The sequence below is a fragment of the Protopterus annectens genome, chromosome 10.part0 (genome assembly GCF_019279795.1).
Source record: "Protopterus annectens isolate FY-2018-M chromosome 10.part0, PAN1.0, whole genome shotgun sequence".
NCBI classification, from domain to species: domain Eukaryota; kingdom Metazoa; phylum Chordata; order Ceratodontiformes; family Protopteridae; genus Protopterus; species Protopterus annectens.
Genome location: NC_056744.1, coordinates 87,882,989 through 87,900,613, shown reverse-complemented (window position 1 = coordinate 87,900,613; position 17,625 = coordinate 87,882,989). Strand labels below are relative to the sequence as shown.

Below are 17,625 nucleotides of genomic sequence, written 5' to 3'. Positions count from 1 at the left end.
TATTTACTATGTATTTAATACAAAATGTATTTTAGCATTGAAATGTTTCATTTAACTTCATATGTTGCTATTTTTTTTTATCAATAATAACTTTTATAGAAGGGTTTTATGCAAATGATTTAATTTAAATTATTTGAATGATTTGTATGATTTAAATATTTAATTGATTAATCCAATGGTTTTAGATCGTATATTTTTAATTTATGTATTTAAGGAGAAGAGTGTGGTTAAGTTTGTGGTTCTGATGAAGTCCTTGTACTTTTTAAGATAAAAGTGCTTAGCCAGTTCACAAATAAAGAATAATTTAATTTTCATTTAAACCTTGCAGTTGTCTAGTTTCTTCAGGTCACTGTGTTCCAGGGTCACACTTTGGGTTACAATTTACGCATTCTTTGTATAGTCTAACTAGATGATGTGTATTCTGCATCTTACTGTATGCATACTATTGTACTAATTATTGTATTTTGCTTATATTTCTGTGGAGCTTTTCCTTCCGGACTTCCACTGAAAATGGGCTTCTGGCCCAGTCGGACTTTCCCAGTAAATAAATGTAAGTAAATAAATTTGCTTAAAGAAGGAACACTTAGGCATGGTAAAGGAACAGTGGGGATAAGCAAAATATTTCCTTATCCTTTAGGCTACATAACCGCAGAATTAGAAAGATGTCTGGGTGTACGAGGAGTGCTTGCCCCCTGTGAAACTGTATTCTTCTTTTATCTAACAATGTTAAGTCGGCAGCTGTCCGTTTGCCTCTACAGTGTTAAGCCATCCATCTGCATTGTAAACACTGGTAGGAGAAACACAGTACAAGTGTTATCAAGAGTGAAGTATTCTCACTTACAGTACAAATGAACAACAAAGGGAAGAAAAGTATGCCAACAGGAAAAAAGAAAAATGAAAGAACATAACAGCAGAAAAGGGCTGGCTATCTTACCCTATTTGACTAGAGTTTCTCTCAACTATGCAGTTTCTAGTGATACTGACTAGACATTCTCTTAGCTAGTCTCAAGTGATACTCCTTAGTTAACAGTTGAACTATCTGTCCTAAGGACTTGGCAAACTTTTCAGCAGCTTTTTCTACATCAGTCTTGTCATATCTGTTCCAAGAGCAATTGTTTCTTCATTAAACCAATCCATCTGCTCACTTATGCACGCACACACACACACACACACACACACACACACACACACACACACACACACACACACACACTCGCTATGATATACTTCCTAGTTCACACTGAGAGACTACATGGCCTGTTATCTGTTTCTATTATGCTCGTTAAACCAATCCATCCTCTCACTTACATGCATGTATGCACGCACACTCTCTCACACAGAGTCGCTATGATATACTTCCTAGTTCACACCTGAGAGACTACATGGCCTATCTGCTTCTATTATGCTCATTAAACCAATCCATCCTCTCACTTACATGCATGCATGCATGCTCACACACACACACACACACACACACACACACACAGAGTTGCTATGATATACTTCCTAGTTCACACCTGAGAGACTACACGGCCTGTTATCTGTTTCTATTATGCTCGTTCTCCTTTCACAGTTTCACAAGGTCTGTGCTGCAGGCTTCTGGAGAAACTTTTTTCTAAAAGCTAGACAGCATTTAATCATGAAATATGATAGGGGGACATGCATATGAGGAAAGATCAGAGAAGACTGACAAAAAGTGAAGGTTTACAGAAGACTGCAGAAATCAGTTAAATGTGGAAAACCCTCAATGCTGCTGGTGGCAACATTATTACGAGAAAGTGTAAGTAACCTCTTATAAACCTACCATCGGCTGATGGAGAGCTCAGTGAGCAACAACTGCAGTGCAGGACAACCGTGCAGACATAATTCAATATGAAATTTCCAAATGTAGTCATTACACTACATTTTTTTTTTATAAACAGGAACCCCCCCATATGTAAAGGTAGGTGGCTGCACCCATGCACCTACCTACTATAAACCATGTCACTGCACCTCACAGTAAGGGTTTTTCTCCCCATTTCAGTCTCATTCAATTAAGTTACACTTTGGTCAGTTTTACATCATCACAGAGCTAGCCATCAGACAAACTGATGATTTCCCTTTAGAACGAGTCGCTTCCAGATGCACTAAAATCACACCTCATGAAAGTTTATCCCTTGATTCAAACTGCTAGTGTCTGAGATTGAGCACTTCACAGAAAGACTGCAACTTTTTATCCACCCCCCCCATACCTTCCCTAGCCATGCGTCTTCAATCACCCACTAAGACAGCCCACAGCAACAAAATATGCTCTCTCCCCACTTTTAGAAATTAAACAGGGCTACACAGCCAGAAAAAAGGTAGAGAAACACACAGTTTGGGAACAGAAGACTATCTCATGTTTACTCTGCACTGAAAAAGTACAGTTGTGTACCTACCATAAATGTAGATGTTCGAGTGTATTCACTGTTGCAGTCATTACACTTGGGATATCGTGCTGGCAGGCTACCCGCAGTCGACCTGAATTCCAAAGTCTAGGTCCAGCATCCGTTGCTGTCGCCTCTTCCCTGATGTCAGTGCGCCAGGGGTATAAAAGATGCAGCCGACGCCATTTTCTTCAGTTTTTCTTGCCCCAGATGTCAGGTGCCCCCAAATAGGTAGGCTAAATATTATGCCAATAAGTATGCATGCACTAAAATAAACATTTCCTTCATATACAAGCAAATACACCACATAGGTTGTATAGGATAGAGAAGTACAGATAAGTCCCAGCAAGAAAAGGCGGATGGTGGGTGGGTAACCTGGACTGCAACAGTGAATACACTTGAACATCTACATTTATGGTAGGTACACAACTGTACTATGTTCATCGTGTTTCACTGTTGCAGTCATTACACTTGGGTTGAATCCCAAAGCAGAGGTTGGGTGGCTGGGTCTAAATAGGATTAGGAGAGGCTATAAAAGACCCTGCAGAACTGCAGTGGCAAAGCCTGCTCTGGATTTAGAGTAGAGAGGTAAGTGGTAGTGCTTGGTAAAAGTGTGCACTGAACTCCAGGTTGCAGCCTCTAAAATGTCTTTGGTTGGTACTCCTCTGAGGAAGGCTGCTGAAGTGGCTGCTGCTCTGGTAGAATGTGGCCTAATGCCCTTAAGCACTGATTTGCCATGTTGTAAATAACAGAAACGAATGCAGGGCCTATCTTTTTGAAATAGTCTGCTTTGAGATAGCCTTTCCTTGTGATCCTGCAGCACATGCCACTAAGAGTTGCTCAGTCTTTCTGAAAGCTTTAGTTCTGTCCAAGTAGAAGCATAGCTGTCTGTGCATGTCCAAAGAATGCAGGAGTCTCTCACCCTTATTCTGTGGGTTAGGATAAAAAGTAGGCAAATGAATGGTTTGGTTAAGGGCCACACTGGACACTACTTTAGGCATAAACGTCGGGTTCGTCCTCAGAGAAACCCTATCTGGATGGAAAATGATAAAAGGTTCCACAGCCATTAGTGCCTGTAACTCAGACTCGTCTTGCAGAGGTTATTGCTAGGAGCAGAGCTGTTTTCTAAGATAAGAACTTTATTTCAGCTGTATTGGCTGGCTCAAAAGGCGGCAGTGTGAGTTTTTCCAAGACATAGTTGAGGTCCCATGCAGGTAGTGGTGCTCTCCTTGGGGGTCTTATGTTTTTGGCCCCTCTGAAGTACTGCCTTAGCAACGGATGTGAAAAAATAGGTGGTTCCGTATTGTAATGAGCTGAAATGGCAGAGGCATGGATTTTAATTGATGAAAAGGATAGGCCTTTGTCCAGCATCTCAGTTAGGTATTGTAAAATCTGAGGAATATTTGGTACAAACGTGTCAATTCCTTGTGCCTGGTTCCAAGCACAGAATCTTTTCCATTTTTCTGCATAAGATTTTCTGGTACTGGGCCTCCTGGCCTCCAAAATAACATCCATCACTGCTTTAGAGAGAGGTGTGTTCTGAATGGCTACATTATCCACCATGCTGCCAGATTTAGAGTTCTGAGTTGGCTGTGCATGATCTGATTGTTTCGTTAGGTCAGTAAGTGAGGAATTAGAGGCAATTTCCAGGCTGGGCCTTGAGACAAGCTCTTTAGGATTGGGTACCAGTGCTGGCGGGGCCAGTCTCAGGCAATCAGAATCATTTTTGGCTTCTCTTGTCTGACCTTTAGGAGTACCTTGAGGAGGAAAAGCATATACTGTTAGGGTTTTCCAGCTGAATAATAGAGCATCCACTTTCCATGCTTGCTTGTGATAAGTCCTTGTGCAGAATGTCTGTAGTTGGCAGTTGTGAGGGAAGGCAGATAGATCTATTTCTGGGCATCCCCATTTCTTTATCATCATGCTGAAGACTTGTGGATCCAGTTTCCACTCGTGGGGATCCGTGAGATTTCTGCTTAGTTCATCTGCCAGAGTATTTTTCTTTCCTGGCAGGAATTGTGCTTGCAGGTGTACTTGATAAGTCAATGCTGTGTCCCACAAAGTCATGGCTTGTCAGCAGAGGGGGTAGAAATGTATGCCTCCCTGCTTGTTTATGTACCACATGACTGTAGTATTGTCCGTCCTTATCAGTAGTTGTCCTGGATGAAGTAGATCCTTGAAAGCTGTCAGGGCATTTTGAACAGATAGCATCTCTTTTTGATTTATATGAAGATGCATTTGGCTTGTGGGCCATGAGCCCTGAATACATTTTCCTGCCCTGTGAGCCCCCCAGTCATAATCTGATGCATCTGTTGTTATTGACTGCCTGGCTGTGGGCAGGGTGAATGGCTGTCCCTTGTTGTGGTGACAGGCCTGTGCCCACCATCGAAACTCCTGTTGCAGGCAAGGAATTAGGGTAATTAATGTTTCCAGACTGCGACAATGTTGAGTCCAAACACTTTTTAGATACCATTGTAGTTTCCTCATATGCAGTCTAGCATATGGAATTAGCAGAATGCAGAATGCCATTAAGCCCAAGGCCTGCAGAATTTTTCTTGCAGATAACTGGGTCTTTGTTGCCAACATTTGGAAGTAAGAAGTCGGTTGCCTTTGTTTGTCTGGTGTGAGATAAGCCATCTGGGCAGTTGTATTTAAGCTTGCACCCAGGAATATTATCTCTTGAGAGGGTACTAGTATTGATATATTTTCGTTTACTGTGTACCCTAGGCAAATTAATAATCTTTTTACAAACACCAGATGCTTTAGCAGGATTGTCCTTGTTTTCTGCTTGAATAAGGCAATCGTCCAAATAAGGATATATTTGAATTCCTCTTTGTCTGAAAAATGCGATTACTGGTGCCAGGCATTTTGTGAAGACCCTGGGCAAAGTAGATAAGCCAAAGGGCAGTGCAGAGAATTGGTAGTGCATTGAGCCAGCTATGAATCCGAGGTATCTTCTGCAATATTGTCTGATTGGGATATACAGGTATGCCTCTTTTAGGTCCAAAGTTACAAGCCAAGCCTTCTTGCCCAGCATGGGCAGAAGCTGCTGCAGAGTCAACATTTTGAATTTTGGGACGTCCAGAAATGTATTTAGAATAGACAGATCCACTATTGGTCTCCAGGCTTTGTCCTTTCTGGGTACCAAGAAAAGTCTTGAGCAAAATCCTTGTCTCTGCTCTTGCTATGGTACTTGCTGAATGGCCCTCATGTCCATGAGGGATGAAACGTGTTTTTGTGCCTCTGCCCATTGATTGTGTGGCAGGTCTGGCATACCCTTTGCCCTTGGCAGGGTGTGAAAGTGGAACCTGTAGCCCTGGGACACTATAGTCAAGACCCATTTGTCCTGGGTGATCACGTGCCAATTTTGAGAAAAAAGTGCTAGCTTTCCCCCTAAGGGGGCTACCAAAAGATAAGTGCTTGGTGCTGGCAGAGGAAAGTCATTGGGACTGTTTCCTGTATGGCTGTGATTTGTCTTCTCCGCTTCTGGAGGTAGAAGCGTCCCACTGTTTAGGCCTGTATGAGCCCTGGGGCTGGGATCTGCCTCTGGGGCATCTGTATCTGCCTCTTTGTGGCCTGTCTGACACTGGAAAGGATCAATTCTTTGTAGGCCAGTTCCTGCTAAATCTGGGTGGCTGTACCTGTAAGAAATCCTTTACTGTTTGCATAGATTTCGCTTTGTTCTCCATTTTCTTTAACACCAAATAAAGTATCATGCTGTAATGGAGCATCTAATAATTTTGCTTTAACATGATCAGGCAGATTCTGTTCCTTTAACCAAGCATGCCTCCTAATGACAGAACCCGTAACTGCAGCCCTGCAAGAGGCCTCCAGAGAATCAAAACCACATTGCAATGTATGCTTTCCCACTTGTTCAGCTGCATGCAATAAATCCTGTATTTCCTTATTTTCTGCACAATCAGAATTTGACAACATTTTCTGTTTTAGCAGTGACATTAAGTATTGCTGATATTTAAGTATATGAAATTGACAATTTAAAGCCCTCACAGCCAAAGTAGCAGAAGTGTAAACCTTTTTTCTCCATCTGTCTAGCGCCCTTGAATCCCTATCAGAGGGGATAGGGTTTTTTGCAGAAGAAGCTTTGACCCCTTTGGGACCCTGAGAAATAATTTCTGGGTCAGCAGCAGGGTTTTTATAAAGAAATTTATGTGAATCTGGAACCCTGTAGTATCTGTCTGGTTTAACAGGGGCAGAGGGTAAAGAGGAGAAAGGCCGGACTCTGAAAATACATCATCTACAATGTCTAACACAGGAGGAATAACCAGAGGCCTGTGTGGACGTAATAAAAGAAAATCTCTAAGCCTTTTCTTAGATTCTGAGTAGTCTTGGCTCTCCCAGTGGAAGTGCTCCCTCATGGTATGCAGGGTTTCCCCACAAGAATAATCCTAAGGCGGAGAGGCTGAAGGGATAGATTCTTCAGCATCAGAATCCTCATAAGGAGGAAGAGAGTATTCCTGTTTAGAGGAGGAGTCAGAGGAAATGGAAACCTGATCTGAAGATTCATATTTTGTCTCTTGCCTAGGCCTCTTGTCAGGAGGTGGATGGGAACATCTGATCAAGGTAATTAGGTGTTCGGCCATTTTGAGCATCTGTTTTTTAGGCATGGAAGTCTGTCCAGGAGAATGCTGTACTTGTTTCTTTGTCTTTAGAACTGCTTTAGTCTTTGCTTTGGAAGCTGAAGTAGGCTTTACATACAACTGTGTAGGTCTGAAATCACCCTCAGAAGCCGATGCCTGCCCAGCGTCTCCGGACCCATCTGAGGGAATAGTTTCTGAGTGTCCAATACCTTGAGTATCCAGAGGCTTAGCTGGCTCCACGTGGGAGTCGTCAGTGGCCTGTGGCTCTGAGGTAGCAGGCGTCAGGGGCTGCAAAAGCACCTCACTGAGAACCGGCGACTGGCCTAGAAGAGGCTTCATCGTCAGTTTTGGACCTCGGATGCCTGTCCTTTTCTTTGTCTTTGCGCTTTTTATGAACTCCGGTCGTCGGTTGTTCTGATGGCATTATATAGTTAAATCTTCGGCCAAAATAATGTAAAGCAAAATCAAACAGACGCTTAATAGTGCATTGGTTGAATCTAGCAAAAAAACGACAACTAGCAATGTCGTGGTCAGGGCCTAGGCAAGGAATACAATAAGAATGAAAATCCTTATGAGGTATTTGCTTCCCACAAGAAATACAATTGTTAACTTTTACTGACATCAGTCTGGAGCAAGAAAAAGTTTCCCCAACGGGGTACTTAGCTTTATTGAAGACCTGAAATTCAAATTCAAAAATCTCAGGAGTCGGCTGACCGGCACTTGCGAACTGCTTTTGCTTCGGGCACCGCACGGCAAGAAAGACTGGAGAAAATGGCGTCGGCTGCATCTTTTATACCCCTGGCGCACTGACGTCAGGGAAGAGGCGACAGCAACAGACGCTGGACCTAGACTTTGGAATTCAGGCCGATTGCGGGTAGCCTGCCAGCAGAATAACCCAAGTGTAATGACTGCAACAGTGAAACACGATGAACATCTGTAATCAGACATTATCCAAAGTTCCAATACCATTGCAGTATCTGAGCCTTGAAAGCCACCAAAACAAGAAAAAAAATGTTACAAAGTGTGTTCATTTGCTTACCTTTGTGATTCGCAGCTTCTCGGATAATGCCAAGTCAGGAGCTTGTCTTGCTGTTTTTTTTTTTTTTTGGGTGGAGAAACAAACAAAAAGAGGAATATGTTAGATTACAGAAAATAATGCAACAGCTACATGTTTCACTGCTTTAACACCACAGCAAAGGTAAATATTAAGTACTATGTGAGGTCATCCTTTGTTTACACTAAAGCGTGAAGTACTGACAAAGGACCAGAATTACCCATTTAGTAGCCACAAGGCCACGTACAATGTGTGCCTTTCCCTATCAATGAACTTTGTGGTAATGAAATGTGAGAGAATGAGCACTGTGGACTTGAGCCCTCTGTTTTATCTACAGGGACAGGAGAAGTACAACCTTCCAAACAGTGTCTGGGGACTTGAGCCCTCTGTTTTATCTACAGGGACAGGAGAAGTACAACCTTCCAAACAGTGTCTGTGGACTTGAGCCCTCTGTTTTATCTACAGGGACAGGAGAAGTACAACCTTCCAAACAGTGTCTGTGGACTTGAGCCCTCTGTTTTATCTACAGGGACAGGAGAAGTACAACCTTCCAAACAGTGTCTGTGGACTTGAGCTCTCTGTTTTATTTACAGGGACAGGAGAAGTACAACCTTCCAAACAGTGTCTGTGGACTTGAGCCCTCTGTTTTAGCTACAGGGACAGGAGACGTACAACCTTCCAAACAGTGTCTGTGGACTTGAGCCCTCTGTTTTATCTACAGGGACAGGAGAAGTACAACCTTCCAAACAGTGTCTGTGGACTTGAGCCTTCTGCTTTAACTACAGGGACAGGAGAAGTACAACCTTCCAAACAGTGTGACACATTTATTGACAATGAAAGATGAGGGACTGAAAGCACTGGGGACTGAACTCCTTTATTAGTCACAAGGATGGGTACAGTATGGGGTGCGACACCATAGGCTTCCCACACCATAATGTATTCAGGAATGGTGAAACATGAGGGGCTAATGACAATGAGGAATGAAACCCTGTTTTTATTCACATGGACAAAAACATTGTGTGGGGATAGAGGGTACCCTGCAGGCTTCTCCAAAGTGATGTATTTAGTGTGTTAATGAAACACGAGGGACTGACTCCCTCTTTTTATCCATGGGGCAAGTGCAGCATGAAACAGGGTCAGTGAAGGTTTCCTCACACTGTGATGCATTTAATATTGGTGAAAATTAAGGGACTGAGAGCAGCGAGGAAGTGAATACCTCTGCTTATTCACACAGACAAGCCACTGTGGGACAGGTTTTGTCACACAGTGATGCATTTAGCACTGATGAAAGTTTAAGAGACTGTGCATATTGGGGACTAAACACTCTTTTGAGAAACTAGTACTGTGTGGAGGCAGGGAAATCTGCAATGTTGTGCAGAGATACTGCAAGAGTCCTTGCACTTTAAAGTACACAGTACTGGTGAAAGGTGAGAAAATGACATAACTGAGGACTGAAGCCATTGGGTTAGTGATCACAGAAGCAGGTACAGTGTAGACAGGAAAGCACAAGCTTCCCCATATTGTGATGAATTCAGACGTAGTGAAAGGTGAGGGAAGGACTGCACTGGGAACTATAGCCGAAGCATGAATTTTTATGGAGAAGTAGGACAGCATTTGTCAAAGAGGCTGATTAGATATGCCAGGATCTTGGCCAGATGAGGATCCTGTGCATTCTGGCCATACCAAAGGGAGAATCGTTTCCATTTAGCCTAGTATGATTTCCTAGTGCTAGGCATTCTGGCCTCTTTTAGAATATCCTGAACCTGTTTGTCTAGGATAGGATCTCTCCAATGTTAGGGTATCCACCAAGCTGACAATTTTAGCGTCTGCAGGTTGGGGTGTACAATCTTTCCCTATCCTGTGTCTTTAGGTCCAATCTCTGTGGCAGCTGCCATGGTTTTGTGCTGGTTAAACGCAGTAGCAGAGGGTACCAGTGCTGCCTGGACCAGTCTGGGGCTAATAGTTTTACCCTTTGCCCCTTTTCCGTTATCTTTAGGAGTACCCTGGGGAACAGAGCAATTGGGGGAAAGGCATAGATGAAGACGCTTGTTCAGGGGAAGAAGAAAGCATCTGTCTTCCAGGCAGATCTTATTTTGTAGTTGAAGCAAAAACGTTTTCAGCTGAACACTTTCCTTGGTGGCAAAAAGGTCCTTCTGAGGTACCCTCCATTTGTTGGCTATACCGAGAAATGCTTCCCGATGCAGTTCGCACTCATGGGGATCTGACAGGCTTGTGCTGAGGTGGTCTGCTAGCTGGTTGTGCACACCTGGCAGGTATTGTGCCAAGAGATGCAACCCCAGTGTGTATGCTGCTTCCCAGAACATCCACTGTTAGGTGGCAGAGAGGATACGAGTGAATCCCCCCTGCTTGTTTATGTACCACATGCCATGATGCAGTCCGTTTTCACTACTAGCATCCCTGGTTTCCATTTCTCTCCAAATGCTACTTGTCCCTTCTGGACTGCCACAAGTACTTTTAAATGTATGTGTTTGTCTTTGAACTTGTGATCCCACTTCCCTTGGATCTTGAAGTGATTGAAGTGTTCTCCTCAGACTACCTCCGAGGCATCCACAGTCAGTATTTAACCCCCTGGGGGGGCTGAATCTGAAGGGGAGACCCAGGTTGAGAGACCAAGCCCGGGCCCACCATGCAAATTCCTTGCTGCGGCAAGGGATCAGCTTGGTCTTGGCTGAGAGGGGTTGTGCGTGTTGGCACCACACATTCTTGAGGTGCCAGCTTTGGTTCCTCATGTGTAGCTTGACCAGGGGGATCACGAGGATGCAACTGGCCATGTAACCAAATGCCCTGAGGTACACTCTGGTTGTGAGGAAATCTATGACCATGATTTTTTGGAAGTACAGAGTCAGGAACGAGACCTTGTCCCGAGAGAAGAAAGTCTTTTGAAGGGTAGAGTCTAGTAGGGTCTCCGGGAAACACAATCTTGGTTGAAGGGTCTGTATGGGATTTCTGAGAATTTACTGTGAACCCCAGAGAGGCTAAATGGCTCTTGATGAATATCAAGTCTGAGTTGAGTTTTGTCAGACTTGAAGCATGGATAAGGCAATCATCCAAATAAAGATAAATCTGAAACACCTTTTATTCTGCAGAAGGCAATCAGATGGGCTAAGTGCTTTATGAAGACCCTGTGAGCGGTAGATAAGCCAAAGGTCAGAGTACAAAACTGACAGTGTCCGATACCTGCTCTGAAGTGTACAAAGCTTCTGTGAGAGTCCACTATGGGAATATGTAGGCAAGTGTCATTTAGCTCTATTGTGACCATCAATGCCTTTGGAAAGATCATGGGCAAAAGTTTTTGAAGGGTCAGCATCCTGAATTTTGGAACATAGAGGAATTGGTTGAGGGCAGACAGATCCAGTGTGGGCCACCATGTGCCTTCCTTCCTGGAACTAGGAAGAGTCTGGAGTAGAAACCCCTTCCTTTCAGGTGTTCTGCAACAGGTCCCACTGAGCCCTGAGCGCATAGCATCTGTATTTGGGGCAATGCCTCTGTCTTTTGGTCTGGTGGAATGTCTGGGAAGCCTGAGGGCTTCAAAGGCCGCTTGAATTTGAGTTTGTATACCTTTGATACAATGTTTAGTGCCCACTGGTCTGAAGTAATGAGGGACCAACTCTTTTGGAGCAGTGCAGGCCTTCCTCCTAGATTGGGAAGTGTGGGGGGGGGGCTACCATGGATGAGTCATGGTTGTTCTCTGCCAGGGGTCTGAGGTCTAGAAGTTTCTGAATGCCATTGTCCAGGTCTTTGGTGCTGTCTCTGTCTCCTTACCCTCTGTGGCTTTCTTTGCCTAGCCTTGGATTGGGAAGGAAAGAGCCAATGTTTACGATAGTTTTGACTGAAACGTGGAGGTTGCACTTGCAGAAAATCCAGCACAGTCTGCACAGACTAGACTTGGCCTTGTCTTCCATTTTTTTTTGAGTACAGCCTCTGCCTTGGGGACAAACAGGAAGTCCTTGTCCACAGGGGCGTACAGGAAACTAGATTTAACATGCTCATGGAGAGACTGTTCTCTCAGCCAAGTGTACCTTCTAATAACAGAGCTTGTAGCTGCAGCCCTGCTGAAGTCTTCCATAGCATCATGCCCACCATGTAGGGAGTGTTCTGCTACCTGGAAACTGGTATTTCAAATGTCAAGTAGCTCATTGGATAGAGCCTTGTTCTCTTTAGTCATAAGCTTCTGCTTCATCTGATCCAGTAAGGTTTCCTGATATTTAATCATGTGGAACTGTCATTTTAAAGCCCTTGTAGATAAGGTAGCAGAGTTGTAAACCTTTTTGCTAAATCTGTCCAGAGCTTTACTTTCTTTACCCATGGGCGAGGGGTTTTTGGAGGAGCTAGCTTTGGCTCCTTTAAGGCCAAGGGTCATGAACTTGGATCAGCTGTAGGATTTTTGAACAGATGCTTGTGAAAGTCCAAGACCCTATCAAATCTGTCAGGTTTTCTAGGGGCTGGAGGGAGGGAGTTTGGCATCAAGGAGGAGTCTTGGAAAACATCATCCACTACCTCCACAACAGGTAGAACGGGTAGGGGTTTATGTTCTGGAAGGTTGAGAAATTCCCTTATCCTTTTCTTGGACTGGGGGTAAACTTGGGTTTCCCAATGGAAGTGTTTCCTCAAAGTATGGAGAGTTTTCCCAAATGATATATCCTCAGGAGGGGAAGCAGAAAATAGGTTCTCCTCAGAATCAGAGTCTTCAAAAGAGGCTATGGAAGGGCCTTCATTAAAGACCGAATCCTCCTGGGTCAGAATTCTCCTCCGATTCAAAAAGGTCTTCTGGAAGGGGATCTGTTTTTTTCTTTTTCTTGGGGAGAATTCAGTTGGAAGGTGCCTGGATCTAACTGTAGAAATAAGGTCCTCAGCCAGTCTTACAAGGTCCTGCTGATAACTCTATCTATGAATGGGAGCCAGTAGGCCTAGGCTGGGCTGAGAAGAAGCCACTTTCTTAGGAGTAGCCCTCAGTTTATACCTGGTTATGTCTGGAATATGGATGCCCACCTCCCTCAGTATTTTGGCAATGGCCTGGAGCTACACAAATGCATCATCTGCTGTAGTGTGGTTGCCAGAAGCAGAGACCTGCAAAGCAGCCCCAGACCCAACTAACGAACTGAGTCCTAAGGCTTAAGCAGTCCTGGACCCAACCATCTGCTTAAGCCTTGGGACTCAGTTTGCTGGTTGGGTCCGGGACTGCTTTGCAGAGACTTGCAAAGCAGTCCCGGACCCAATCAATGAACTAAGTCCTAAGGCTTAAGCAGATGTTGAGGGACTCCAAACGGGTCTCAACAGAGGCCTGCTCCATCACCTCGGGTAAGGAAGGGAGCTACGAAAGTGCCTCACCTTTTCAGCAATAGTAAGTCTGGGGGGAACTGGCCAATGGCGTGAAGGTTTCATCTGAGGCCCTAAGCCTGGGGACTTTTTCCTTCTCCCTCTTACACTTAGGAAAATCAGCTTCGGAGAGACTGATGGACACCATAGCACACGGGGCTACCTGATGATTCATTAGGTGCCTAGCTAAAATCTTGGCCCTACGTCTAATAGTTCTAGTATTAAACTGGGTGCAAAAACGACAGTTGGGAATGTCATGATCTGGGCCGAAGCAAGTAACACAGAAAATGAAAAGTCTTGGTGTGGAATCTGTTTAACACAATGGAGATAACTATTGTTTTTCTCCAACATTAGTCAAAAAGTGAGAAAAGGATTCCTCAACAGGGTACTTAACTTTCTGAAGTCTTTGCTCTCTGGTGTGGACTTGACTGATGCACTGACTAGAACTCTGCTTTGGGCTCCGACAACAAGAAAGAACTGAAATCATAGTGCCAGCAGACTCACTTATATCCAAGTGCACTGACATCAGTCAAGGATGTCCACTGGTTATAGGAGGAGGGAGATTTTTTTCCCTCTGGCAGTCGGGCTGGCCAAGGGCTTCCACAGCGGGAAACCCCACAAGTCAGGACTGCAACAGTGAAACATGAAGAACATCTCCTTTTCTCCTGTCACCTCAGAGCCCCACAAACAAATAATAAAAGCACAGCACTGCCGGTAGTGATGTACTGAAACACTGACTAAAGGAACCCAGTGATCTTTCTGTGGCAATTTTCCAAGCATCGTTTAAATGCCATGTAACACATTGTAGGGCTCCCTGTATTTAGTTCAGGTGAGAAATGAACAAATGACAGCACTGGGGAATGAAACTTTTCATTTATCCACAGGGACAGGTAAAGTGCAGGGCAAGGGCGCAGCAGGCATGCCCAGTGCTTAAATTAATAAGGTTCTGATGAAAGGCAAGGGACTGACAACACTGGGGAAAGTATGGGCAGGAACAGTGCAGGCTTCACCATACTTTGACATGTTTAGTGCTAGTGAAAGGTAAAAACTGAAGTCCTCCTGCCCACAAAGAAATAAATGCTCAGTGTTGAGTAACTAATGCAGAAAGGAAAGACAAGAAACTAAAAGAACTGAACGTTTAAAAAAAGTACACTGATGCCTAACTGTGCTATCAACAATGTCAGCATGTTGAGTAAGTGCAGTATTTAAGTCAGGGGTGTCCAACCTTTTGGCTTAGCGGGGCCGCATTGAGTGAACAGAAATGGTCTTGGGGCCGCATATAAAATATATCATATAGTTAACTCTTTCACTTCCACTGGCAACCTAAGTCAACCTCCTGGCTGTACTGTAGGTGCATTCGAACATTCTCTAATCTAACAGTTAACTCTGACATCTTAGTTATGTTGCAATAAAGTAAATAATTCACATTACTGACTTAATAAACAATTCTAAATAAGCTACAAGAGGGTCTCACCTAAACAAATGACTGGTGCCAGAAACATGGCCTCAAGCTAAATGCCAAAAATGCATCATCATCCCCTTTGGGGAGAGTGATATCCCCACAAATTATCACATTAATAACAATGTTGTAAGCACGCAATCCGTTGTGAGGTGCTTGGGTGTCCAGGTTGATAGAAACCTGACTTTGTATGGAAAGCTTTTTACATGGCCCACCTCATTAGTAAGGGTATCTCATACAGGGACAAGGAGGTCATAGCATCCCTGTATTCTTCCTTTATAAGAGCCATTACTGCATGTGCCCAGCAAAACACCCTGCCAAAAGAAAGACTACAACCATTTCTGACAAAAAAGGTCAAAGGACTAAGTTCACGTAGTTATCCAGACAGACAAAAAGCTTCTTGCTTTCCTCCGTCTCTCACTGGCCCCTATAAATTTCATCACTGGCTTGCTTTCTAGGCTAAGAAAGATCCTGCCTTAAAAGTCTTCCTCCACCTCATAAATACTGGTTATACTTAAAACATTCACTACAAAGACCACAGCCTTCACTGCAACATAAACAAGCCACTCTGTATGGACAGGTTCTTGACACAAAAACTTCAACTTCTGTAAACAGCTCCTCATTATCACACAATGTAGTTCAGCAACATAACAACTAGATGGATAGCCATACATGTACTCTTTCAGTAAGTAGCACAGCCTTCATCAAACCAGGTGGAAAATCCACATACTAAACTTTCCTAGCTGGATGGCTAAGATCTAATATTGGTTACTCAAGTCTACTTGCCCAAGAAGAGGGGCCTATAACTAAGAATTCCATTTGCAAAAATATATTCAGTATACATATTAAATCACTCTCTCTTTCACACACTCACAAAAGGAGCCCCTAGTTCTAAAATAGGCAACTTCGGTATTAACATGACAAACACTCACTGAATGAAATTGTCTGGAAGTAAAAATATCTGAAAAAAAAATCATACTAGACATGGACTCATCCATCCAATTTCCCACCACCAAAAGGACCATCAATAAATTAGCAAACAACTGCTCAGCAAAAAGTAAATCAATGAGAAATCCATAAAAATCTCGAAGATCATACTACATACTGGAATAAAAATACAACTTCCCTCCAGTCTAAAGCCATTTGACATTCAGACATTTTAATTTGTGCAGATGTTATTCACAGACATGACAGTTTAGTGAGCTGTCACATTAGCACTCTATGCTTACATCTGAACCATTGAAGCATACTTGCCAATTCCAGAAGAATTAAACTAGCTTAATAAGAAGGTTATTTGCAAGGTTACATGGCAGTTTATATTGGAAATAAGCAAATATATTAAAAAGGCTCTGTTTCTCGTAATTATACTGTAAAGTCTTCCAAGGTAAATACAACCTTCTGATTTAGTATGGAACCATATCTCTCAACCTTAGAGCAAGAAATCTGGAGAAAGAGAAAAATAAAAGTGGGTCACAGGCCTAAAAATATTTATGCATCACAGACACCACTGAAACAACTGTAGCTGCAAACATTATACATCACTTATAATCTTTCTATCCCATCAATGTCAGTTAAGCATTATATGGCTTATTCAATCCTGCCTTCTTTTGCAACAAAGAAAACCATGCTTTGAACTGACAAATGCATTAAAAATAATAAATAAAACACATTGCGTCAACATCCTGCAACTTCCTATCTGCAAACAACCACAGAACTTTCATTGAAACTATGGCTGCTTATTTCCCAGGAATGATAGCTCTCCCTAATTAAGTCTAATGGGATACAATCTACCAGGATCTGGACTACCTGAAATAAATTTAAACTATATTTCTAAGCCCACTTACTGTATTTTTTCAGTAACATCCCAATATCCATTTCCAGGTCACTTTACAAGACATTGGCAGTGGCAGACTTGGCATCCTCCAGATCCCTACAAGACCACACTCATACTGCTAGCATTGTCCATTAAATATAAATATCCATCCACTGCAAATGGAAAGAAGCTATGTTTTAAAAAATCTACTTTTGGCATGCCTAGTACCCATGTACCAGGTTCTGAAATAAAGAAACATTCTCCACAGTCCGTAAGTCTCTGTCTTTAATAATCACCTACTGTTGCAGCTCTTCCAACACACATACACACTAAAGCCCACAACATTTAAAAAATGACACTGTGCCCACTTGATTTGCTAGTATTGATGATGCACCAAAGCTATACTTATTGTTGTCCAATCTGCCACTGCTTAGAAAGTGCAGTTTTGTACCTACCATAAATGTAGATGTTCGAGTGCTAATACAGCTGCAGTCATAACAGATGGGTTCTCCTGCCTTCAGGCGGGTCCTCGGTCAGCCAAATTCCAAAGTCTAGGTCTGGCGTCGGTTGTCGTCGCTTCTTCCCTGACGTCAGTGCGACAGGGGTATAAAAGAACCAGCCGACGCCATTTTCTTCAGTTTTTCTTGCCCCAGATGTCAGGTGCCCCCAGAAGGAAGGCAAAACATAAATTTGTGTAATAAAGCAATGCCATATAATCAAAATACAGTAGTGCAAGTAAATACATCATGAATGAATACCCCAATCAGGTTGTATGAGGAGGTGTTAGCCAATTGGCCTGTCCCAAGAGGGGAAGGAGGGAGGGAAAAGTACAGTTTTGTACCTACCATAAATGTAGATGTTCGAAGATCCACATTGCTGCAGTCATAACCTGTGGGTAGTCCGCTGTCCTCGGTCGGCCCGAATACCAAAGTGTTAGGCTGGCGTCGGTCATGGTCGCT

At 43.3% G+C, this 17,625-nt stretch overlaps 1 protein-coding gene across 1 annotated transcript in view; it reads right to left on the bottom strand.

Annotated features, from left to right (window-relative positions):
• Nucleotides 1-17,625, bottom strand: part of CLN3 (CLN3 lysosomal/endosomal transmembrane protein, battenin) — a 310,689-nt gene that overhangs the window by 83,470 nt on the left and 209,594 nt on the right. Inside the window, exon 11 of the mRNA XM_044085059.1 lies at nt 8,043-8,092. Coding sequence (XP_043940994.1) covers nt 8,043-8,092 — 50 coding nt within the window. The remainder of the gene's footprint in view (nt 1-8,042; nt 8,093-17,625) is intronic.